A 25,799-nucleotide genomic window follows, 5' to 3' on the forward strand; every position below is an offset into this window, starting at 1 on the left:
ACCATCTGCAGTTCCTTCCTACACTCTTGGTTAAGCTAAACAGGTCCTATTCTCACAATATTATTCACCTCAACTAAGTCTTTTCTTCACCTCCTGTTGCTGCAGAGAATGCAATCCCAGTTATCAAATCTTTCTTCAAAGTGAAAAAAAAAAAATCCAGCCCTGCAACATGTTCATAAATTGCCCCTGGATCCTCTCCAGAGCAATTGCACCCTTTCTACAATGTGTCATAGTCTTACAGCATGGAGACAGGCCCTTCATCCCAACTTGTCCATGCAGATCAATTGACTAAACTAGTCAAGTTTATCCGCATTTGGCCCATAACCCTTTAAACCTTGTGTGTGTCAGTGTGTGTGTAAGTTTGTGTGTCAGTGTGTGTTAGGTTGTGTGTGAGAGTGTGTGTCAGTGAAGCGGCGACAGCACCTGGAGTGAGCGGAGACTTGGCGATGTCCGTGGAGCTTTTCCCTCTCTTCCCCTCCCCCTCCCCCTCCCCCCAGTGCTCTGTATCTAGCTGGGGTCCGGGGGAGGTGAGTGACAGTGACCAGCAGATCCGGGGGAGGTGAGGGGCAGTGAGCCGGGGGTCGGGCATCGGAGTGGAGCCTTAGCCCGAGATTCATCCCCGCGGCTCTGGAGGCGGCACCGATGCCCCCCACTCACCCGGTCCGCTCCTGGCTCCGGGCCGGGGTTAAAACTCCATGGGGTGTGGACAGAGCGGCCACTGGACACAGAGCTGCCGGAGGTGAGGGTGGGAGGTGTGAGCAGTGCCGGGGGGGCGTTCGGTGCTGGGACCACCACCTGTGTCTCACCTATCACACCATCTGCATGGGAATGTGAATGCGGGTGAAGCAGCATTTATGGAGCAGTAGACAAAAATGCTGAAGAAATGCTTGAGTGTGAAGAAGTGTCGAATCCAGACATAAGATGCTACCTAACCTGCTGAGTTTCTTCAGCATTTTTGTCTACATTGTCATTTTAAATAGTGTGCGATGGGCTTAAGCCAATTAAATTGCTCGTTCTTTGCGGGAAACCCGGCGACAGAAAACTATTCTCATTGGTGAGTATGGAAGAGTGTGACTTTATTTATTTATTTACATTAAAAATATATATTTTTTTGAGCGTGAGAACTTCTGTCATCATCGTGAGAGCGTGAGAATTTCATGAAATGCATGACTCTCACGCTCAATGCGTGAGAGTTGGCAGCCCTGCATTTATATACAGTATCATCCGCATCACTATGAGAGACTGGATATTTACTTGCTAAGGAAATACTTACAGGATCATGGGGAAAGGGTAGTCTTCTTGCATGCACAGTCTAACAAAACACTACATCTATTTGTTTGTGCACGTCGGGTTGATTGCATTTGTCGAAACAGGGTGGACCATGTGAAGGTGGCAATCTCCCACCCGGGGAAAGGGTAATGAAATTAGACTAATTCTTTCTTTTATGGCTGGATGGCTGTCTTCTTTTTGTGATACGAGCCTTGGAATATGTGTATGAAATAAATGGCTGCCTGGTTTCATCGGCATTGCTGTGATATTTTCTCTGTACATTTGGGAAAGAGATTAAAGTAAACCGTTGCAACTTCTCAATCCAAAATGTAATTTTTTTCATAATGAGCCTCCAAAATAATTACCCCATATTTCTGTAAAATGTTGAGTCTGGTATTTCCTGGGTGGGGCCTTAAGCTGATGTGTGATTTAGCTGACAGCTGTGATACTTTTGTTCTCAATATGTCTCGAGGCTCCTTGAAACATGTGCGTGCACAATAGCAGCACTTGCAATTATTTGAGCTACAGATTTCTTTTAAGCTGTTACTGGGCTCTGGAACATACAGAAAGCTAAATTTTACTTTGGACCGTTTTAAAATGGGCAGAAATGTTTGTATTGCAGTACGATTAACATAGACATAGATTATACAATACAATACAATGACATCCGGTAGGCGGCGCGACTCTCGTCAGCTGCGGCCTCTGCAGTCCGTCTGCGTTTTTATTATTTTATGTCTATGTTTTTATGTAGTTTTTGTTATTTTTGTTGGGGTATGTGTGGGGGGGGGGGGGGGGGTGGGGGGGGTGTGGGGGGGTTGGGGGTAACTTTTAAATCTCTCCCTGCACGGGAGACCCGACCTTTTCTTTGTCGGGTCTCCGTTGTCGTTGGGGCTGCAATGAGGAGCGGCCTGCAACAGGAAGACCGGGGGCTCTGGTGCCGACTACTCACCTCACCGTCGCGGAGCTGGCCGAGTCCAGAGCGGGTGGAGCTGTGGTGGACGCTGCTGCGACCCGACCCCCGGAGATTCGGTGGCTGCAACTGCGGGTTTGGCGGACGGTAACACCGGGAGCCCGCGGGTCCCTGGAGGGAGACCGCTTTTCGGGGCTTCCGCAGCGGCGACTTCTCCTGCCCGAGTTGCGGGGTTGAAGAGCACCTGGAGCGGGGCCTTACAGCACCGCCCCGCGCGGCTTGGAATGGCTGCGGGCTGCGAGCGCACGCCGGGGGCTCTAACACCAAGACCCGGTGTGCGACCTTGCATCACCCGGCGTGGCGTTAATGGCCACGGGACAATCGCCATCGCCCGCCGGGGGCTTTGACTTTGACTTTGTCAGGTTGGAGGCCAGTGACGAGTGGGGTGCCACAGGGATCTGTGTTGGGTCCACTGTTGTTTGTCATGTACATCAATGATCTGGACGATGGTGTGGTAAATTGGATTAGTAAGTATGCAGATGATACTAAGATAGGTGGGGTTGCGGGTAATGAAGTAGAGTTTCAAAGTCTACAGAGAGATTTATGCCAGTTGGAAGAGTGGGCTGAAAGATGGCAGATGGAGTTTAATGCTGATAAGTGTGAGGTGCTACATCTTGGCAGGACAAATCAAAATAGGACGTACATGGTAAATGGTAGGGAATTGAAGAATGTAGGTGAACAGAGGGATCTGGGAATAACTGTGCACAGTTCCCTGAAAGTGGAATCTCATGTAGATAGGGTGGTAAAGAAAGCTTTTGGTGTGCTGGCCTTTATAAATCAGAGCATTGAGTATAGAAGTTGGGATGTAATGTTAAAATTGTACAAGGCATTGGTGAGGCCAATTCTGGAGTATGGTGTACAATTTTGGTCGCCTAATTATAGGAAGGATGTCAACAAAATAGAGAGAGTACAGAGGAGATTTACTAGAATGTTGCCTGGGTTTCAGCAACTAAGTTACAGAGAAAGGTTGAACAAGTTAGGGCTTTATTCTTTGGAGCGCAGAAGGTTAAGGGGGGACTTGATAGAGGTTTTTAAAATGATGAGAGGGATAGACAGAGTTGACGTGGAAAAGCTTTTCCCACTGAGAGTAGGGAAGATTCAAACAAGGGGACATGACTTGAGAATTAAGGGACTGAAGTTTAGGGGTAACATGAGGGGGAACTTCTTTACTCAGAGAGTGGTAGCTGTGTGGAATGAGCTTCCAGTGAAGGTGGTGGAGGCAGGTTCGTTTTTATCATTTAAAAATAAATTGGATAGTTATATGGATGGGAAAGGAATGGAGGGTTATGGTCTGAGCGCAGGTATATGGGACTAGGGGAGATTATGTGTTCGGCACGGACTAGAGGGGTCGAGATGGCCTGTTTCCGTGCTGTAATTGTTATATGGTTATTATATGGTTATATGACTCTGACATCGGGGGGGAGAGTACAGTGGAGAGAGAAGTTTTTTTGGCCTTCCATCACAGCAATGTGATGGATGTTTATGTAAATTATGTTGTGTCTTGGGTCTATTTGTTTGTAATGTATGGCTGCAGAAACGGCATTTCGTTTGGACCTCAAGGGGTCCAAATGACAATAAATTGAATTGTATTGTATAGTGACATAGATTACATAGTAACATTCTCCATTCCACTGCAATGAACATGGTACAAGACTTCTTCAAAGTTCCCTTGCACCTCCTCCAACATCATCTACTGTATCTGTTATTCAAGATGTGGACTTACATCGGCGAGAACAAACGCAGACTGAGCGATCATTTCATGGAACACCTTCGCTCAGCCCGCGTGAACCAACCTGATCTCCCGGTTGCTGGACATTTTAATTCTCCTTCCCATTCCTACACAGACCTTTCTGTCCTTGGTCTCTGCCATTGTCAGTGAGGCTATATGCAAATTGGAGGAACAGCATCTCATATTTCGCTTGGGCAGCTTACAGCCCTGTGGTATAAATATTGATTTCTCTCACTCCAGGTAGCCCCGGCATTCCCTGTTTCTCTATCCCTCCCACACCCAAGTCGCACTAGCTTCTCATTTTCACCCTACAAATTTTCATCCTTTATCATCATTACTAATTTGCATATCTTTCATTCATTATTCTTTATCTCTCCGCATCACCATCTATATCTTTCGTTTCCCTTATCCCTGACCAGTCTGAAGAAGAGTCTCGACCCGAAACGTCACCCATTCCTTCTCTACAGAGAATCCGCCTGTCTCGCTGAGTTACTCCGACTTTTTGTGTCTATAGTACAAGACTTAATATTTTTCTCCTTCCATGTCTGATTTTTCATTTATTTACTGAATTGCATAACATTTGAACTATACACTAAAGGAATGATAATTTGCAGGTAGAAACATTTCTTTCTGGCTGCTGCAAATTAAAAAAAAATGTGGCATTCAATGTCTTTGAAAGCATGACCCCTTGCTAATGCAAAACTTGTGTGCATCCTTACTGCTTTGAACTGGAAAGTGAATTTGCCTGCCTTGTGTTTGGTTTAGCTGTCTGTGTTCATATATCATCTGCATTGTATAAGAACTGTATAGTCTAGCAAAGTAATATTGGAGCCCAGCACCTTGAAATGACCAAATTTAGCTATGCTTAAAAGACTTTCAGTAGTTTTTCATAATTTCATAATGAAACTACGGCTAAATTGAAACTTTTCTCGTCCTCTACTTTGAAGATGCATTATATTAATTCCAGATTTCTATTAAGTATACCACTCTCCTAAAAAAATAAGTTTTTGATCATTACTTTATCCCATTAAACATTTTTAACTTTACATTAAACTCCAATCTGCGCTGTGTTCTGTCTATTTAAATTTGAAGTGAAGCAAAATGAATCCTTCCAGCATGCATTAATTTTCATAAATTTCAGGTAATTTTGGAAATCCAGACAGACAACTCTTTGTGCATTTAAAAGATTGATTTTATTTAAAATTGCACATTTTGATGTGCGGGATTTTGTAAACCCATGCTCAATAAATAAGGATGGTATGTCTCAAATCACGAAACAAGCAGACCACTGTTACTGAGGGTGGAACCACTGGGCTGCCTGGGTATTTAAATGTGTGGATTGGCAGCCATCTTGTTTAGATTCAATGGGATTTTGCATGTATATGTAAATGTGATTGCAGGGCTGCCAACTCTCACGCTTTGAGCGCGAGACTCGCGCCCTCAAGCAAACTCCCACGCCCTCACGCTGATCAGAAATTTCTCACGCTCAGTGGTGAGAAATTTTGTGATCAACGAAAATTTAAAAACTCGGATAAACTGCATGGTCCGCGGGTGTTGGAGAGCAGGGGCTGCGGGAGGGATGGGAGCAGAACCAGCGGCGGGAACAGATGCGGGGAGCCGGGACTGGTGAGTGTTTGCGGCGCTGTCGAGTGTTTGCGGGGCTGACGCTGCAGCTCCGGCCATGGAGCACTCCGGACAGTGCGAGTGTCCCGGTCCACGGAGCCGTCGGAAGCGTTGTGCTGCTGCCGCTGCCGCGAGAGTCTCTGTGCCGAAGGGACAGACTCTCAAAGGGAGGTGGAGAGAAGGAGAGGGGAAGGAGACAGGGAGACAGTGGGGAGAGAGAGAGAGGGGGGTGAGAGTGGTGAATCTCTGGAACTCCCTGCCACAGAGGGTAGTCGAGGCCAGTTCATTGGCTATATTTAAGAGGGAGTTAGATGTGGCCCTTGTGGCTAAGGGGATCAGAGGGTATGGAGAGAAGGCAGGTACAGGATACTGAGTTGGATGATCAGCCATGATCATATTGAATGGCGGTGCAGGCTCGAAGGGCCGAATGGCCTACTCCTGCACCTAATTTCTATGTTTCTATGTTTCTATGAGAGAGAGGGGAGAGACAGAGGGGGGCGTGAATAGAGAGAGAGAAGAGGGAGAGGGGGGAGAGAGAGAGGTAGGGGAGAGAGAGGGGGGAGAGTGAGGTGGGAGAGTGAGGTGGGAGAGGGGGGGAAGAAAGAGGGAAGAGGGGTGGAGAGGGTAGGAGAGAATGGGAGAGAGAGGGGGGGGAAGAGAGAGAGGTGAGAGGAGAGACAGAGAGAGAGGGGAGAATGTGTAGAGAGGGGGAGAGAGGGAGAGATAGAGAGGGAGGGAGAAAGAGAGAGAGAGGGGGGAGAGAGGGGGGAAGAGAGGGAGAGAGAGAGAAGAGGGGGAGAGGGAGAGGGGGATAGAGAGGCAGGGCTGCCAACTCCCATGCATTGAGCGTGAGAATCACGCATTTCACCAAATTCTCACGCTGATCACAAATTTCTCTCGCTCTGTTGTGAGAAATTCTGTGATCAACGAAAATTTCAAAACTCATATCAACTGCATGGGCCGCGGGTGTTGGAAGCAGAAGCAGCGGCGGGGACAGATGCGGACGGGGAGCGGGGCTGGAGAGTGTTTGCCGGGGTGGCGAGTCGCTCACTGCAGCTCCGGCCATGGAGCAGCCTCAGTGCAAGAGTCCCGGGCCGTCGGAGGCGTCGAAGCGTTGCGCCGCTGCCATGAGAGTTTCTGTGCCGAATTCGCCCAGGTGACCGGCATGGATCAGGCTGCGGTTCGGTGCATCCTGGAAGACAACCAGTGGCTGCTGGAAGTAAGTACCAAGCACTGGGTAGATACGGTGGAAGAAAGTGGACTTCAAATGGGGGTGGTTGGTGAAAACATCCTGCTTGCCTGCTAGATTTTCACTTACTGTAACTGCAGGAAAAATGTTCCCGATGTTGGGGGCGTACAGAACCATGGGTCACAGTTTTAGAATAAAGGGGGGGCCAGTTAGGACTGAGATGAGAACAAACTTTCTTCATGCAGAGAGTTGTGAATCTGTGGAATTCTCTGCCACAGAAGGCAGTGCAGGCCAATTCACTGGGTGTTTTCAAGAGAGAGTTACATTTAGTTCTTGGGGCTAACGACATCAAGGGATATGGGGAAAAAACAGGAAAGAGGTACTGATTTTAGATGAATAATCATGATCATATTGAATGGCAGTGCTGGCTCGAAGGGCCGATGGCCTATTCCTGCACCTATTTTCTATGTTTCTATGCTTGAGTATATGGCAATAAAACTCGATCACTTGATTTTGAAGCATTCATGCATGGTGGAGGTATAATGTAGTCATAGAGTGATACAGTGTGAAAACAGGCCCTTCGGTGCAACTTGCCCACACCCGCCAACATGTCCCAGCTACACTACCTGCTTTTGGTCCATACCTCCAAACCTGTCCTATCCATGTATCAGTCTAACTTTTTCGTAAATGTTGGGATGGTCCTGTAAAGAGCTTCAATAACGCACTGTTGTCTTTACTACTTTTATTAGTAACTCACAAACAATACTGCACTAGCTGTACGTGGTCCGTCACACGAGCTAGAGAGAGATCAAGGGGTGGGGAGGTTACATTTATACTTGTGATATAGGGAGTGGTTAGTAGTGGTGAGGTCACTATGTTAAAGGAACATCTACATCCTTTCCCTTGGAAACAAACAATACAGTAGTGACATAGCGACCACGTCTCATGCGCTACGAGCAGGTAGGCAAACAGTTAAACAAGCAGAGGAGCATACAGCTAAGCAAAATCACCATAACGGACAGGCGGCTTAACCAGTCGGCCGGACCGGGTCCGCAGCTCACCATCTCCTCCCTCTGCAGGAAGAGCAGCAGCCGGAGCGGTGGAAGGAGCCGGGGAACCCGGAGGAGAAAGAGCCGGCGGAGGCAGAGGCGGGGACATAGTGGTGGAATCGGGTGTACGGGCAGGCGAGCTAGGGGAAGCATGCGGCGAGTGAGGCTGAGAGAGCTGGGAAGGCAGGGACCGAGGCATTCGCGGGGCGGCAGGCAGAGTTTCGTTCAGGGGAGGGGAGAAAGGGACGGCAGGCGGCGGAGGAGGCTCGTTGACGGGCCGAAGATGTTGGCGGGTCCGCCTGTAAATGGTGCCATCGTGGTTGACCAGGTAGGAGCGCGGCGATCCAGCATCACCGACAACGGTGGCAAGCTTAGAGGGACTTGAGAGGGACTGCATCCGGACGACTTGGCCGGGGAACAGACGCGGAAGGGGGTGGCATGACTGGTCGTGGGAGCGCTTCTGCACTTCGTGCTTGTGAGCAATGCGCTCCTGGACAGCAGCAGGCTGGAGGGGAGAGGGCACGAGGGACCGCTGGGTCACAGGGAGTGGAGGTCTCGTAGTGCGAGACATCAGCCGTTTGGCTGGCGAGCCTAGGGTGGCGTCGCGGGAGATGTTGCGGATATTAAGAAGGACTAAGTAAAAATCGGATTCGGACAATCTACAATGTTCCAGCAAGTCCTTGGCACTGCGGACAGCGCGCTCCGCCAGGCCGTTATTCTGCGGGTACTCTGGACTGCTGGTGAAATGACGAAAGTTCCAGCTGGCAGCGAATCCCCGGAACTCGGCACTGGTGAACTGGCTGCCGTTGTCAGATTGGAGGGTCGCCGGGGAGCTGAAGGTTGCGAAGTGGCGGCACAGCTTGCCAATGACGGCCGAAGAGGTGAGCGACGGTCTGGCCAGCCCTGCCTGATGACGTCGGCAAGCTGCTGCAGGGCAGGATCCAGGGCAGTGTGCTTGACCAGGGATTGCATCTGCTGAGAAGGCACAATGTTAAGGTTAAGCACCATCAGGTCGGAGGACTCGTATGGGTGTCAGAGAGGTGAGCGATCCCACCCGGTGGGTCTCCACCATGGTCGTTGCCGCGAAAAAGGACCAAAGTGAAATTCGCATTTGTATCAACCCCAAGGACCTGAACCTGGCGATCAAACGACCGCACTACCCTATGCGGACTGTAGAGGACGTCGCTGCACAGGTTGGTCCAGCCACTGTCTTTTCTGTTCTCGACGCCAAGAGCTCGTTCTGGCAGATACCGCTGGACGAGCGATCCCACTTCTGACACCATGTAAAGATCTTCAATAACGCACTTTTGTCTTTACTACTTTTATTAGTAACTCACAAACAATACTGCACTAGCTGTACGTGGTCCGTCACACGAGCTAGAGAGAGATCAAGGGGTGGGGAGGTTACATTTATACTTGTGATATAGGGAGTGGTTAGTAGTGGTGAGGTCACTATGTTAAAGGAACATCTACAGATCCCTGCCTCAACTACCTCCTCTGGCAGCTTGTTCCATACACCCATCACCCTTTATGTGGATAAAGTAACCCCTTAAAAAGTTACCTCTTAAAAATACTTCATACAAAAAACATTGAAATCATACTTCTACAGTGCACTAAAACATGATTTTAATACATCAAATTTCAAAAAGTTCCTACCCTGGGAGGGGGGACACCCTTCTTCCACACCCTCTCCCCACTCGGTTGCTCCACTCCCTCACCGGGTACCCCCAAGGCCAGTGATCGCACAGCCTCCCCCCTTTCAAAAACGCTCCAATCCAATTTAAAGCATATATATTGCATTCAAGTGTAAGTTAAAAGACTCGCTACAGTATGCACCATATTGCACAATTTCAAGCTGAAAAATGCAAATGTTCCGTACCAATGGGAGGGGGACCCCTCAGATTCCTATTACATCTTTTTTCCTTCACCTTAAACCTATGTCCTCTGGTCCTCAATTCACCTACTCTGGGCAAGAGTTTCTGTGCATCTACCTGATCTATTCCTCTCATGATCTTATACACTATAAGATCAGCCCTCATCCTCCTGCAATGCAAGGAATAGAGCCCGAGCCTACTCAAACTCTCCTTATAGCTCTGACCATCTAGTCCTGGCAAGATAGTCTCCTTTCTAAGTTCAATATTATGATATTATAATAATTAGTTGAGAGGTTTTGTATCACTGAACAATGATGAGAGTATGTAGTTTGATTTATTTTTTTACTTACATAAAGTGTCAGGTTAGAATTTGTTTTCAGCAGAGAAGAATGGTACTTGGTGTCCCTTTTGTATGACTAATCTAGCACTGTGCACGCCATGTTCAAGTCATGCGGCATTTCAATCATTCAGAATGCAGCATCCACAATAGAAAGGCTAGGCATTGTACTTCCTTTCCTAGTTATAAAGAAATATGCTCCATTAGCCATCTTAAATATTCTTTTGGTACCTAACTAATTAGATTTTGATAGGTAGACAAAAATGCTGGAGAAACTCAGCGGGTGAGGCAGCATCATTTTGGTGATCAGTATTCAAAGTCTATTTAGACCCGTGTTATTCAAAGTCTATCGCTATTTAAATAGTACTCAGATTAGTTCTTCTTTATCCAAATGGAATGACCTCTTACTTACTAGAGTTGGTTCATCTGCTGCAAATTGGCCAGCAAAGTAATATATCAGTATCTCTGTAAATGTATTTCTACACACATCATTTGTACATCAGAATCTTGGATATATAGCTATACATTGTGTAATCCAAGTTGCTGAAAGTGGAGAATAACAAGGTTAATCAATGCATTTATTTGGGGGACACCACATTTGAGTACATGCCCATTATCCCATCGTCTATTAAGGGCCTGTCCCACGAGCATGCGACCTGCATGCGGCAAGAGCGACCTAATGTGGTCGCTTGAGCCGCACGGCATGCGGCAAGCGCGACCAAACCAGAAGCGGGAGCCGCGCGGAGGTCGAGTGAGTGACACGGCGTCGAGGCGGCTGCGGGCCGGCAGGCTGTTGCCGCGCGGAATTTTTAAACAGTGTCAGTTTTTCGGAGCCCCGCGCGATGTCGGGACCAGCTCCGCACAACTACATACGGCTCTGGCGATCGAAGTGGGACCGGCCCCGCGAGGCCGTACGGCTCAAGCGACCACGTTAGGTCGCGCTGGTGGGACAGGCCCTTAACCAGTGTTCTAACTATACTATCTCCTGACTATACTTTCATTAATTTGATTTAAATTCTGTGAGTTTTAACTTCAGCTAATAGTCGGTTCTGTGCTGGAGGCTGACCAAATGCCTTCTGGAAGTGCAAACTAATGACTTCCATCAATTTTCCCTTTCTGCTTCTACAGTTACTCCCTCAAAAATGTATTTAAGCATGTTAGCTCCAACCTACCCTTTATAAACCCATATGGGTTCACTCTATTCAGATCACATTTCCAGGTGCACATTTACTCCTTCCTAAATTATGTATTTCCAGTAACTACTTCATACCAGATGTTAGATCAACAGGTCTATCATTTCCTGGCTCAATTCTTCTCCTCACCCACCCCCACCCCCCTTCCTCTTTCCCAATCTTCCTTTCCCCCTCCCCCACCCTGAGTAGTGGGACATGATTTGTAGTTTTTCACAATCAAACTTGTTCTCAGAGAAGAAAGTTCTCATCTGAAAATGTAGTGACTGACTCGTATAAAAGAACAAAATGTAAAACAAACAATGGACTCACCCTTTCACCTCAATACTGGCCATCTCCCATCTACGTTTTCATTCCAGAGGATGAATTTCAACTCAAACTGTCCATTCCTTCTGCAGATGCTGCTGAGTTCTTCCCGCAGTTTGTTTTATTTGCTCCAGATTCCAGCAGCTGCAGTCTTCTGTGGTCTCAAGTTCATAGGTTTGACAGGAGAGTTAAAAATAAATTATTTACCTTTTTGGATGTGAGTGACAGTGCCAAGGCCAGAATTTGTTGCCCATCCCTAATTGATCTTGAGAAGACGGGAGCAGCAGTGCTTCTGGTGATGTTGCACCTATAATACTCTTGAGTGTGAGGATCCAAGATTTACATTCAGTAATAATGAAGGTATGAGACTCGTCTTAGCAGGAAAATCAGAGCAATTCTTAAAGACATGGTCTCCTTTTATTGATTCATTACAAGTATAGTATGGTGGCAACACAACTCTGGAAATAAACCGATTCACGAACTCTGGAAATAAACCGAACTGGGTGATGGTGAGATATAAAGCAGGTATAGCCACACATAAGTGTCCCTTTTTTTCTTTTTTTTCTTTTCTCTTTTTTTTCCTTTCATTTTTAAAAATAATTTTATGGGTTTTTGTCTTTATTTTTCTATAGGCTATCACTTGTTCACCCCTGGACTGCACATCTAGTAGTCTAGGGGTTTACACATCGCTACTTCCTTCACTCTTTCTCTCTTGTTCTACCTCTTTCTTGTTAAATTTAAAATAGAAGTTGTACACAAAATGTATTTTGTCATATGCCGCGGTTTATACTACTGTACACTGCTTCTAATAAAAAAAAAATTTTTTTAAAAAAGTAATAATGAAGCAGTGATAAAAAGTCAGGATGGGTATGACTTAGTGGGGGATAGGATTCTGATGGAACCTGCAGATAGTCAGTGCTGTTCCCATGAGTTGGAAGTTTTGGTCGTCTTCATTAAGAGGTTGTGAGTTTGGGAAATACACAAAATGGGTCAAGCAGCATCCCTGGAGAACATGGATAGATGACGTTTTGGGTCTGGACCCTTCTTCAGACTGATTGCAGGGGTTGGGGGGGAGAGAAAGCTGGAAGAGTGGAGGTGCAGGGCAAAGCATGGCAGGTCATAGGTGAACACAGGAGAGGAAGCCTTTTGATAGGCAGATGGTTGGATAAAGGCCAGAGATGAATACACACAAGTGTGAGACAAAAGGATTAGAAGGTTTGGGAAGTTGGAAAAGCCAAGGCCATAAGTGATAGGAACAGTATTAGGCTATTTGGCCCAACAAACCTACTCTGCCATTCAATCATGGCTGATCTATCTCTCCTTCCTAACCCCATACTCCTTCCTACTCCCTATAACCCCTGATAGCCATAGGTGAGTAACTGCAGTGCCTTTTGTAGATTGGTTGTAGGATACTTGCAGTGCCGCAGTGGTGGAGGAGATGCACAACTTGAGAAGGTCGATGGAGTGCCCAATCATGTGAGCTATGTTACCCTAGATAGTAAAAGCATTTTGAGTTGAATTGAAGTTGTACTCATCCAGGCAAGTGAAGAATATTCCATCTGATTCCTGACTTTAGTTTAGTTTAGAGATACAGCATGGAAACAGGCCCTTCAGCCCACCAAATCTACGCAGACCATCAATCAGCCAATCAACTAGTTCTATGCTATCCCTGACTTTCTCATCCACTCCTTGCACACTACGAACAATTTACAGAAGCCAATTCACTTACAAACTTGGGATATGGGAGAAACTAGAGCACCCAGAGAGAACCCATGAGGTCACAATGATAACACGCAAACTCAACACGGACAGCATTGAGATCAGGATCAAACGCGGGTCTCTGGCGCTGTGAGGCAGTAACTCTACTGCTGCGCCACTGTGCCACGCCTTGTGCCTTTTGGACGGTGGAAAGGTTTTGGATATCATGGGATGCCCAGTTTCACACTTGCTTTTACAGGCACAGTATTCATGTAGCCTCAATAGTTACTTGGCTGATCAAGTTGAGTGTGTGGTCAATTCTGACCACTAGAATGCTGATAGTGGGGAAACTTGCTTTTAATAATGCCATTGATAATAAAGGGTAAGTGACTAGACTCTCTATTTTTGTCTGGCGCTTAGGCACAAATCTTATTTACCACTTAACATCCCATGCTTGCAACACTCTTGTTACAAGTGGGCATGGTTTACTTCAGTCCCTAAGCAGTTGCAAATGGAATGGAACATTGTACAGTAAAACTCTGTTAACCCGACACATGACCGTTGGAACCTTGGCGCCAAACCATCAGATTTTCTGGATTATCAAATTTTATTTATAACCATTCCAACGATCTTTTACTTATTTTTGGGATGTTACACAGTAGAATAATACATTTTCCAGTAAACGCAGAAGGTGTGGGAAACTTGACCCTGGTAAGTTTCAAGGAAGTGGAAACAGAGGCAGGTGAAAACAAGGGGGGGTCTCGACTGGTGGGCCATCATGAACAATGGAGGGTCCCGGCGGGGGGGGGGGGGGGGGGGGTGACATCAAGAACAAAGGGGGGACCCGGTGGGGGCTGCCGAGAACAAAGAGGGGACCTAGCGGAGGGCCGCCTGCTGCCATGTGCAGCAGCAAGCAGTAGATTGGAATGTTTTGTGAACTTTTATCAGTTGGCCGCACCAGACACGTGGCGACACTTGTGCACTGCATTGGCGAGGGCTGCTGTAAGATTTTACCGGTTTGTATGCAAAACAAAGCACTTCACTGCACCTTGGTACACGTGACAATAAAGTATCATTGAAATATCATTGATTCAAGGCAGTGCAGAAAACAGAAGCAAGCGAGTTTAGAGTAAGGGAGCGTTGGAGCCCCAGTGAGTTAAAGGGAGAATGGAATCAACATCCGCTGAGCCAAATGCGGAAACACGGGTTCATGAGTCATTGGATAGCACATTATCAGAGTTTTGATGTACAACCAACAGTGAGCATTCCCATTTCTAACCTGAAAGATAGTTAGTCCTAAATCCTGAGGAAATAGTTTTGAAGCAGGGTCGATCAATACAATACAATACAATACAATACAATACAATTCAATTTATTGTCATTTGGACCCCGTGAGGTCCAAACGAAATGCCGTTTCTGCAGCCATACATTACAACAAATAGACCCAAGACACAACATATTTTACATAAACATCCATCACATTGCTGTGATGGAAGGCCAAAAAAACTTCTCTCTCCACTGCACTCTCCCCCCCCATGTCAGAGTCAAAGTCAAAGCCCCCGGCGGGCGATGGCGATTGTCCCGTGGCCATTAAACCACGCCGGGTGATGCAAGGTCGCACACCAGGTCTTGGTGTTGGAGCCCCCGGCGCGCGCTCGCAGCCCGCAGCCATTCCAAGCCGCGCGGGGCGGTGATGTAGGCCCCGCTCCAGGAGCTCTTCAACCCCGCAACTCGGGCGGGAGAAGTCGCCGTTGCGGAAGCCCCGAAAAGCGGTCACCCAGCAGGGACCCGCGGGCTCCCGGTGCCTCCGCCCGCCAAACCCGCAGTTGCAGCCACCGGATCTCCGGGGGTCGGGTCGCAGCAGCGTCCACCACCGCTCCACCCGCTCTGGACTCGGCCAGCTCCGCGACGGTGAGGTGAGTTCGGCACTGGAGTCCCCGGTTTTCCTGTTGGAGGCCGCTCCTCGTTGCAGCCCCAACGACAACGGAGACCCGACAAAGAAAAGGTCGGGTCTCCCGTGCAGGGAGAGATTTAAAAGTTTCCCCCTCCCCCCCACACCACCCCCACCCCCCCACACACATACCCCAACAAAAATAACAAAAACTACATTAAAACATAGACATAAAATAATAAAAACGCAGACGGACTGCAGAGGCCGCTGCTGGCGAGAGCCGCGCTGCCTACCGGGATATGAACACAGTGATGCTTCAATAGTCAACTATCTCAATAATCATTTCTACATGTTATGACCAACAACTAGCGAGCTGTCCTGAGCTATTATCTACCTCACTGGAGACCCTCGGACTCTCTTTGATCGGACTTTACTGGACTTTATCTTACATTAAACATTATTCATGTCAACCCCTTCATCACGTATCTGTACACTGTGGATGTCTCGATTGTAATCATGTATTGTCTTTCCGTTGACTGGTTAGCATGCAACAAAACCCTTTCACTGTATCTCGATACACGAGACAATAAACTAAACTCAAACTCAGTGGTATGTTTTCTGTTTGTTGAACATTGACATCACTTTTACCAGGGCTTCTTCATATCACACCTAGTCAAAAGCTGCGTTGATGTTGAGGGTTGTCACTTTCAACTCACAGTGGAGGGTCTTGACCAGAAACATCAACTCTGTTTCTCTTCTCACAGATATGGCCTAACCTGCTGAGTATTTTCAGCATGTTTAAGAAGGAACTGCAGATGCTGGAAAATCGAAGGTAGACAAAAATGCTGGAGAAACTCAGCGGGTGAGGCAGCTTCTATGGAGCGAAGGAAATAGGCAACGTTTCTGGGTTTGAAGAAACGTTTCGACCCGAAACGTTGCCTATTTCCTTCGCTCCATAGATGCCGCCTCACCCGCTGAGTTTCTCCAGCATTTTTGTTTACCTATTATTTTCAGCATTTTCTGTTTGTAACATTAAGGAGAAATAGTACTCTGGAAATGTGTGTAATTCATATGGACGAAGAATTTAAATGCTTCAGAGGAGGATGGTGAAAATAAAGTTGACGACAAGCACGTTGAGGAAGAGACTGAAGTAATTAAGAAAGATAAGCTATCAGGTGCAAGTACCTATGGAGAATAACTGTGCGGTGATCATGGTCTATGTGATAATCTTTGGTTGGAACAGTTATGTCCTAAACATAATACTTCTGTAAAAAGAATGGATGCTTTACATCCATGTTACACTCTGTAGTTTTATCCTGCTATAGGCAAATATAGTCAACAAGCAAGGGTCCTGATTACTGAGTGTCCAGCAAGAAACCTGTTTAAACCAATGCTGTGCCTTCCACAACAGTGTTTGAATTTGCCATATAACTTCAGACAATTTTACTCATAAATCTTGGTGATGATTCAACCTCCAAGCTGACTAGGTATCAAGCCATAAAAGGAGATATTTTTTTTCTGAGAGGGCTTGTGCACTTTCTAACCTAAATTTCTGCTCTCTGAATGTTAACTGAACAATTTTATCCTCACTGTTCTTAGATCTTTAGTCAAATTTGAGCTTATCATGAGAGTGTTGTGATGTAATTTCAATTACTTTTGAATTAGAAATACTAACTCTGTGGCAGTTAAAAACTTTGGAAATTTTCATGGCAATAAGTAAGGAATGTTCGAACTGCAGGAATACCTATCCACAATGGAATTGTCTGGTGCTTAATTAGATGTTAGGTATTTTTCAAGTACTTGTGTTTAAAGTAAAATAGGACGGTAAGTATCGGTTCATTTCTTTCTAATTTATACAATGTATTTTGATATCCTAATGTAAATTTAATGAAAATATTACTTAATGGTTAATTTTGTGCAAAACCAAACTAGTTAATCAATGAGTTAAAGCATTGTCAGCCTGAAAGCTGGTATTCGCAAATGTGAAGGTGTGTTGCATGAGGTTGATTTTTGAATGGCCAGCTGCATTATTTCTAGTTTTTTGAACTGAGACCGAAACGGCCTCCTGGAACCAGTGTTTAGCTTTTTCACTGATTTTATGAAGAACAGATTACCTCATGAATTCTTCTCACCGGGCTCCAGTGAGCACAGCTCCCGGCATGCTGTTTGTGAGTTGCACATGCTTGCACTTGCCAGCCTCACCCCGCATGAACCAATATTGTGCAGCTGCAGCTGTTTGTTCAGATCCTCCCAAGATCCACTTAAAACCAGCAACCCCTCACGCAGCTTAAATATGACAGTTCTGACGACTTCTTAAAAGAAAATGCTGGAACAACAGAGCAGGTAAGGCAGCATCTGCACAAAGAGAAGCCGCTCAAGTCATTTCAAGAAACTCAAAGCAAAAAACTCAATGCAAATTGTCGTCAGACCCTGGAGGTCCGTGTGCATTCTGATGGTAACTGTCCCAAGCTATTGAGAGAAGCAAGAGAGGAGATTGCTGGGCCCTTGACAGAGATCTTTTCCTTTTTAGCCACAGGTGACATTCTAGAGGGATGGAGAACAGCCAATGTTGTTCGTTATTTAAGGAGGCAATAGGGACATATCAGGAAATTGTACATTGGTTAATGTTACTGTAGCAATGTTACAACATTTTGAGATTTAAAAAATCAAGTCTGCAATTTGTCCCATCAGATAAAGCATAAAAAGAAGTTTAATTTGACACCTAAATCACTTTCATATCTTCAGTATTAAAAAGGTTATGGCCATTTCCGTACTCGGAAATTAGCATCTTGTTCCCTATTGCTTTTCCATTGACAACTCAAAAGCTGTAATCAAGGACAGTCAAAAGCCCATATCTTTCTTAAAAATTAAGAGAACTGAATGAAATTTTTAGTTATTACTAGACTAAGTGGGACCCATTGGGTCCCAACATCACACGGGAGGGCTGGTCCCCCAACGCAATATTCCACCTCTCAACCAATTCCAATATTGGTAGCCGGGGGGGGGGGGGGGGGGGACACTTTCTGGAGCGCTTGTATGGGTGTGGTGGGCTGAAGGGACTGGTTTCCAGAGGGCTAGTATGGACATTGTGGGCCGAATGGATTCTTGGGCTGGTGGCTCAGTCACTCAAGCCTGTTGTGCTGGCAGCTCACTCACTCACGGCTGGTGGGCTGGCAGATGACTCACGGCTATTCCTTGGAATTCCATTTTAAGCAGGGTGCAAGGCCACCAAATTCAAATGCAGTTTCTTACCACTTCAAGCAGGGTGCAAGGCCACCAAATTCAAGTGCAGTTTCATAACATTTCAAGCGAGTCGTGACCTCTTCCTCCTCCATCTTGCAGAGACTGAGTCCACACTTCTGGGTTTTATAGTCCCCCCCCCCCCCCCCCACCAGAAGGGGCGTGGCCTTCATGGCGTGATTGACAAGAGGGAGAATCTCAACATTTTTAAAACACTAATAACTTTTATTTTTCATCGATGGGAAAAATCCTCGGCACCTGATGAGCTGAGGGGGACTCTGAGTAAGATGGCCAAAAATCACAGCCGTACGTGGTAGCGTTTTTTTTTCTAAAATCAATATAAAGCACAAACAGGAAGTGGTCAAGATTAGGCTTTTAATTATATAGAAGGCAAGGCAACTTTAATTTGGCAAGGCAACTTTAATTTGGCAAGGCAACTTTAATTTGGCAAGGCAACTTTAATTTGGCAAGGCAACTTTAAATAGGCAAGGCAACTTTAATTAGGCAAGGCAACTTTAATGGGGCAAGGCAACTTTAATTAGGCAAGGCAACTTTAATTAGGCAATGCAACTTTAATTAGTCAACACAGCTTTAGCATTTCCAAACCAAAGGCAACACAGCTTTAGCATTTCCAATCTATATTTTCAAACCACATTAAGGGCACTGACAGGTCAGTAAAATCACTCACAGGTTAGTAGACATATGTTCAGTTTTATTCACAGCTCAGACTGAGCGACGTGACCCTCTCGCTCCCCCATCTTGCAGAGACTGACTGAGGCATTCAACACTTCCGGGTTTTATAGTCCCTCCGGAAGGGGCGTGGCCTTCAGGAGAGAATCTCAACATTTTTTAAACACTAATAACTCTTTTATTTTTCATCGATGGGAAAAATCCTCTTTTCCTGCGCAGTGGAGGAGGACTCTGAGTAAGATGGCCAAAAATCACAGCCGTATGTGGCAGTGTTTTTTCAAAAATCAATATACAGAATAACAGGAAGTGGTCAAGATCAGACTTTTAGTAATATAGATAGATTGAAGCATTCTGAAACAAATATGAAACAATCTTACTTGGATGACCTGAAATTAAAGCATATAATTAGTTAGTTACCTAATTGTAGCTAATTACAAAATTGAATTATGAGATCTATTTCTTAAGAAAAGGTTAACATATTTAAATAGCCTAAGTGTCCAAATAACATTCACACAAGAATTCACAATATAACATGATTTTTAAATCTCATAAACCTATAAATTTATAGGCCAAATGGAAGGAATTTAGTGTTTAATTCCCATAAATTAATGGCCATTTAAATCATCTTGCGAGTGAGATTTTGTGGCACGCGATTGATTGGAATGTTGCAGTTTGCGGTGAATTTAAACCCCATATCGGCAGGAAAAACACTGCCGGTTCGTATGGGGCCTAAATCACCTTATCGCAATGTGAAATTTTGATTAAAGGCATCCTAAGAAGCACGTTTATATGTAAAAATAAACGGCGTACCTTGCTTTGTCCCGTACGTGAGATCCGAACCCGTTGTCAGCGTTGACGGCTTTAGAAGACGATTTTTATTTTACTCCTGCTATTAAATTATCCAGCGCTATTTTAAAAAAACTTGATAAAACGGATGTCGGATCGATTTTTCTTCAGCAACTAAACAGCCTGACAAAGATAGATTTCAACAGGCTGGAGAAAATGGCATTTTAAACCCGCCCCCCTCTCAAAGGCGCCAAAGTCGTGCAAACGGCCAGTGACAGAACTGCAGCGCCGCTGAAGGTAAGTTTTGTAACATACCTAGTTACTGCGCTACAGTTATTTATTTTCTTCCTATCCATAACTATCCTTGTGGAAAACATTGATGTATTAGGAAATGGTGCATATATACTTATTGTAGACCTGGTGAGTACTGCATCAAATACATTCAAGGATGTGTGGATTTTAGGAACAGGTGGTCCCATTGAAGACCAACAACCAGGTCATGTAACATGGTCTCATTACATCGCATACACATATTTCTATACCAATATAGCAAAGCTTATGTGTTGAAATTTGAGTGTTGCATGCTTTTGAACATCTTTGCAGTTTTTAGGCCAGATAGGCAGATTCCACCGTGCGTAATCTGTCTACTTGCACAAAATGATGAAAGGATTTAGAAACGCCACTAAAGATTTTTTCAGACAAGAGTTTTTTGGAATGGTGATGGTATGACACCGAAATTTTATGGATTTGGAAGCGGAAATGTCTGCCCCATGCCATCCCCTTAATCTTTCCCCATGCCATCCCCTTAATGGTGGCCTTCTGACTTGGATTACCCATTTGTAGATACTGTACGTGATGAGCTGCCCTTAATCATTCAAAGAACCCTTTCATGACCTAATACATTAATTGGTTAGTGATGCCAGAAACTGAAAATAGTTCATGCCACCTGATGCTGTCTTTGTGCCCATCCAAATTTAAAATCCTCCATTTCCCTGCCCATTACCAATTCCACCCTGTACTTTGACGATCCATATTTTATCCCTCCAGACTCTAGAGCACCTAGTGTTCATTCCAGGGTTGGTTGTATTTGCTGCTCTACTAGTTAATCCATTTGTATTTGTTAGCATTCCCGTTGACTGTGAAGTATTCCCTAAATTGGCAGCTTGCCATTTTGAAATACTAAATTGTAATCTCAGTATGAAGTTGTTTGTTTTGTTTGTAAGTAGCAGAAGGTCTTCAATAAATGCACTTCTGTTGCAGTGCAATCTCAATAGTTTTAGGTATGATCGTTTTACAGATTCTTTTTCAAATTAATGTGCAATTTAGTTCTTAATGAATTGAAGGAAGGGAACGAGAAAAGGATTCTTGCCATTTTTTGGTAGTTTACTGTTAATTAACATTTTAACATTGCACTTTTTTACATCTGTTAAATACATTCACGGTTCACGAAAACATTCTGTCTTTCCGATTATTTAAGTCTTGGTCCAGACATCAGGCATTTGTTCTGTACAGGAACTTGTTAACAATCTGCAGCTCGCCTTACTGATTTGGTTTGATCAGTCTCTCGTGGTGCAGAACAACCGTTACACTTCATGCTCTGCAATTAATTGCGATGCCTTGATGTAAAAACATGCCTGTTAGACGGATTAATAGCTGTAGAATCTGAAGAATTGACCCAATTCATTCATTATCCAATCATCTTCTGCTGATTTTTATCTTGAAGATAAAAACATGATCTGTATAAGATGTAAACATGTTCAGCAGTAAGATGCTGCAAATGTTCTACCATTTGGTGGTAGCCAGTGCCATCTTCTTCACTGCTGTGTGCTGGGGCAGCAGGGCGAAGGCCAATAGAATGAACAAACTCATCAGGAAGGCTGACTCTGTCCTGGGGGCGGAGCTGGATTCATGGGAGGTGGTCTTGTAGGGGAAGATGCTCCTCAAACTGCAGAGCATCCTGGACAATACAGCTTGCCTCCTCCATGACACACTGGTCATCCTGATGAGCACCTTCAGCAACAGACTGGTTCCGCCAAAATGCAGGACAGAACGCCATGGGCGATCAATGTTCCTCCTGGGATAAATAGTTATATCGTGTAGTATCGTATCGTACCACTTACATTAACTGCTCTAATTTGAGCAATCACTGTTATATTTATAACTGTTTTTTTCACGTGATGTTCAATAAACTGAGGTTTCTTAGGAATGCATCTATTCCTAAGAAACCTCCCGTAAGCCTCCCGTTAAACCATTCAGTAAGCCTGAGACTCTCCACTCGTGGCTATGAGGATCTGCAACAAATGGCTAACTGAATGGTTTAAGAAACAAAAGCTCATTAATGTGGCCATCTATTCAAGCAAATTAGTTGTATCTGCTTCCATTGACTCTGTTGCCTGTTGTAACCATTGCTAACTTCATATTATTCAGAACTGGGCACCCTTCCTACTTGTGCAAAAGTTGATGTTGCCACATGGAAGATTATAGCCATTGTAGAATTTTAAATTTTTTTATTCAAACAATAGATTTAAATGTGTAAATATCCATTTCATCATGGAAAATGTTAATTAACTATAGACAATAGACAATAGGTGCAAGGGTAGGCCATTTGGCCCTTCGAGCCAGCACCACCATTCAATGTGATCATGGCTGATCATCCCCAATCAATACCCCGTTAACACAGGATGAAGGAATGTTTTGCTTTCAGTGAAAGTGAATGGTCTTTTCAATATATAACACATTATTAATGCAGTGCGGTAAAATATTCCTGATGACAAAGGTGCCTCTGTCTAAAATGTATTGCTCAGCTTTATTAATTTCATTTAATTATACAGTGCAAATGTCTGTGTACCTTTTTACTGAAGGTCTCTTGCTGCCTGATGAAATCATTACATTTTGTGAAATGACGAATCTGGCTGCTATTTGTTCTCATTTGAGTTGAACTGTTTATTAAAAGTGTGTCTGGTTATATTTTAGGAAATGCACTGTTCTAAGCTTGTACCATTATCATTTGAAAACTATTTGCATATTTGCATGGTTTTTTCAATTGTATACTTTTTTTTTAAGGATTGTGTTGGTTAAAATTGGTTCTTTTTGCTGAATTAATGAACAATATGCCATGGAATGCTATGAATTTCACATATTGAAGGATTATGCAAATGCAATTAAAAAAAAAAGATATTAGATAACTGATGTGTATCTTCTCGAAGCTGGTGCAAAACAACTGTATGCATTGATTGTACACAAAAATGCTGGAGAAACTCAGCGGGTGCAGCAGCATCTATGGAGCGAAGGAAATAGGCAACGTTTCGGCCCGAAACGTTGCCTATTTCCTTCGCTCCATAGATGCTGCTGCACCCGCTGAGTTTCTCCAGCATTTTTGTGTACCTTCGATTTTCCAGCATCTGCAGTTCCTTCTTAAACACATGTATGCATTGATTATTTCACATTTATTTTTCATCTATTTCAGGTGGAATTATTTATTTCTGAGTTATCCTCACTTTCTTTTTTTCTGCTAATCACAGACTTTGCAATGCATGTTGGCATCCCTTCAGTCTGAGCTTGACATGCAAAGGTTCTTGATGAAAATTGAATCATCTCAGAGAGTTAGTACCTTGTCTTTTTGTTTCTCACCGTGAGTTGTGCTTATTCCTTTTGATTGATAGACAATAGTTTTGTGCAAGCACCTCAATTAATGCAAGTTTAATCTGACGCTTTTGGATGGGGATAGTCCTCATGGATCTGTTGCTAGAATAAATGGCTGCTATCTGGGTTACGGGCTGCAAAGTGCAACTTGTTCAAATAAATTGGAACTTTTCATTTTAAAAACTGGATTTACACCAATGGAATGGCATACATTGGTACTCCAGCATGCATTGTTTTGAACATTTTTATTTGTACCTGTGAATGCAATTAATTCCAATCACAATGACATTCCAAATGAGCTCTGGACACTTTGATTCATGTACATTTCCTGCTGATTGCTCATTAGGGCGCCAGTAACAGATATACAGTGGCTTCCTAAAGTATTCATACCCCTTGAACTTTTCCACATTTTGTCACGTTACAACCACAAACGTAAATGTATTTTAGTGGGATTTTATGTGATAGACCAACACAAAGTGGCGCATAATTGTGAAGTGGAAGGAAAATGATACATGGTTTTCAAATTTTTTTACAAATAAAAAACTGAAAAGTGTAGCGTGCAAAGGTATTCAGCCCCCTTTACTCTGATACCTCTAAATAAAATCCAGTGCAACCAATTGCCTTCAGAAGTCACCTAATTAGTAAATAGAGTCCACTTGTGTGTAATCTAATCTCAGTATAAATACAGCTGTTCTGTGAAGGCCTCAGAGGTTTGTTAGAGAACATTAGTGAACAAACAGCATCATGAAGCCCAAGGAACACACCAGACAGGTCAGGGATAAAGTTGTGGAGAAGTTTAAAACAGGGTTAGGTTATAAAAAAATATCCCACGCTTTGAACATCTCACGGAGCACTGTTCAATCCATCATCCGAAAATGGAAAGTGTATGGCACAACTGCAAATCTACCAAGACATGGCCATTCACCTAAACTGACAGGCCAGGCAAGGAGAGCATTGATCAGAGAAGCAGCCAAGAGGCCCATGGTAACTCTGGAGGAGCTGCAGAGATCCACAGCTCAGGTGGGAGAATCTGTCCACAGGATAACTATTAGTCGTGCACTCCACAAATCGGGCCTTTTTGGAAGAGTGGCAAGAAGAAAGCCATTGTTGAAAAAAAGCCATAAGAAGTCCCGTTTGCAGTTTGCCACAAGCCATGTGGGGGACACAGCAAACATGTGGAGGAAGGTGCTCTGGTCAGATGAGACCAAAATTGAAGTTTTTGGCCTAAATGCAAAACGCTATGTGTGGCGGAAAACTAACACTGCACATCACCCTGAACACACCATCCCCACTGTGAAACATGGTGGTGGCAGCATCATGCTGTGGGGATGCTTTTCTTCAGCAGGGACAGGGAAGCTGGTCAGAGTTGATGGGAAGATGGATGGAGCCAAATACAGGGCAATCTTGGAAGAAAACCTGTTAGAGTCTGCAAAAGACTTGAGACTGGGGCGGAGGTTCACCTTCCAGCAGGACAACGACCCTAAACATACAGCCAGGGCTACAATGGAATGGTTTAGATCAAAGCATATTCATGTGTTAGAATGGCCCAGTCAAAGTCCAGACCTAAATCCAATTGAGAATCTCTGGCAAGACTTGAAAATTGCTGTTCACAGACGCTCTCCATCCAATCTGACTGAGCTTGAGCTATTTTGCAAAGAAGAATGGGCAAAAATTTCAGTCTCTAGATGTGCAAAGCTGGTAGAATCATACCCCAAAAGACTTGCAGCTGTAATTGCAGCGAAAGGTGGTTCTACAAAGTATTGACTCAGGGGGGCTGAATACTTTTGCACGCCACACGTTTCAGTTTTTTATTTGTAAAAAAATTTGAAAACCATGTATCATTTTCCTTCCACTTCACAATTATGCACCACTTTGTGTTGGTCTATCACATACAATCCCAATAAAATACATTTACGTTTGTGGTTGTAACGTAACAAAATGTGGAAAAGTTCAAGTGGTATGAAAACTTTTGCAAGCCACTGTATGCATTCCCCACCTAAACATGACACTTGCTAAAGAGTACCTCAATCGTGAAATGAATTAGAAATAGTTCCAATTTATAATTCGATGCTTATGAAGTATATCCTGCTTTTTGTTTGAGCCATTACTCATTTACTAACCACGATGGTGTGATTCCATGAAAAAATGTTGACTTATTTTTGCAACATAGCTCATTCTTTAACAATTACTCAAACTGTTGAGATGCATGCAAGAGTTTCGAGGATATCTGTTTCTATTAGCAACAGTTAGATTTGCAGTGGTTTTAATATTTCTCTGCTTGGTTCATGTCCCTTCGTGCATTTAAAAAAAAATGTT

At 44.4% G+C, this 25,799-nt stretch overlaps 1 protein-coding gene across 11 annotated transcripts in view; it reads left to right on the forward strand.

Annotated features, from left to right (window-relative positions):
- Nucleotides 1-25,799, forward strand: part of kiaa1217 (KIAA1217 ortholog) — a 604,059-nt gene that overhangs the window by 378,844 nt on the left and 199,416 nt on the right. For 8 of the 11 annotated variants that reach the window (XM_033015665.1, XM_033015692.1, XM_033015700.1 and 5 more), the window contains exon 3: nucleotides 23,363-23,443. The exons of the other annotated variants lie outside the window; for them this stretch is intronic. In XM_033015665.1, coding sequence (XP_032871556.1) covers nucleotides 23,363-23,443 — 81 coding nt within the window. The remainder of the gene's footprint in view (nucleotides 1-23,362; nucleotides 23,444-25,799) is intronic. 11 annotated transcript variants of the gene reach the window in all.

Source organism: Amblyraja radiata, chromosome 2 (genome assembly GCF_010909765.2).
Source record: "Amblyraja radiata isolate CabotCenter1 chromosome 2, sAmbRad1.1.pri, whole genome shotgun sequence".
Taxonomy (NCBI): domain Eukaryota; kingdom Metazoa; phylum Chordata; class Chondrichthyes; order Rajiformes; family Rajidae; genus Amblyraja; species Amblyraja radiata.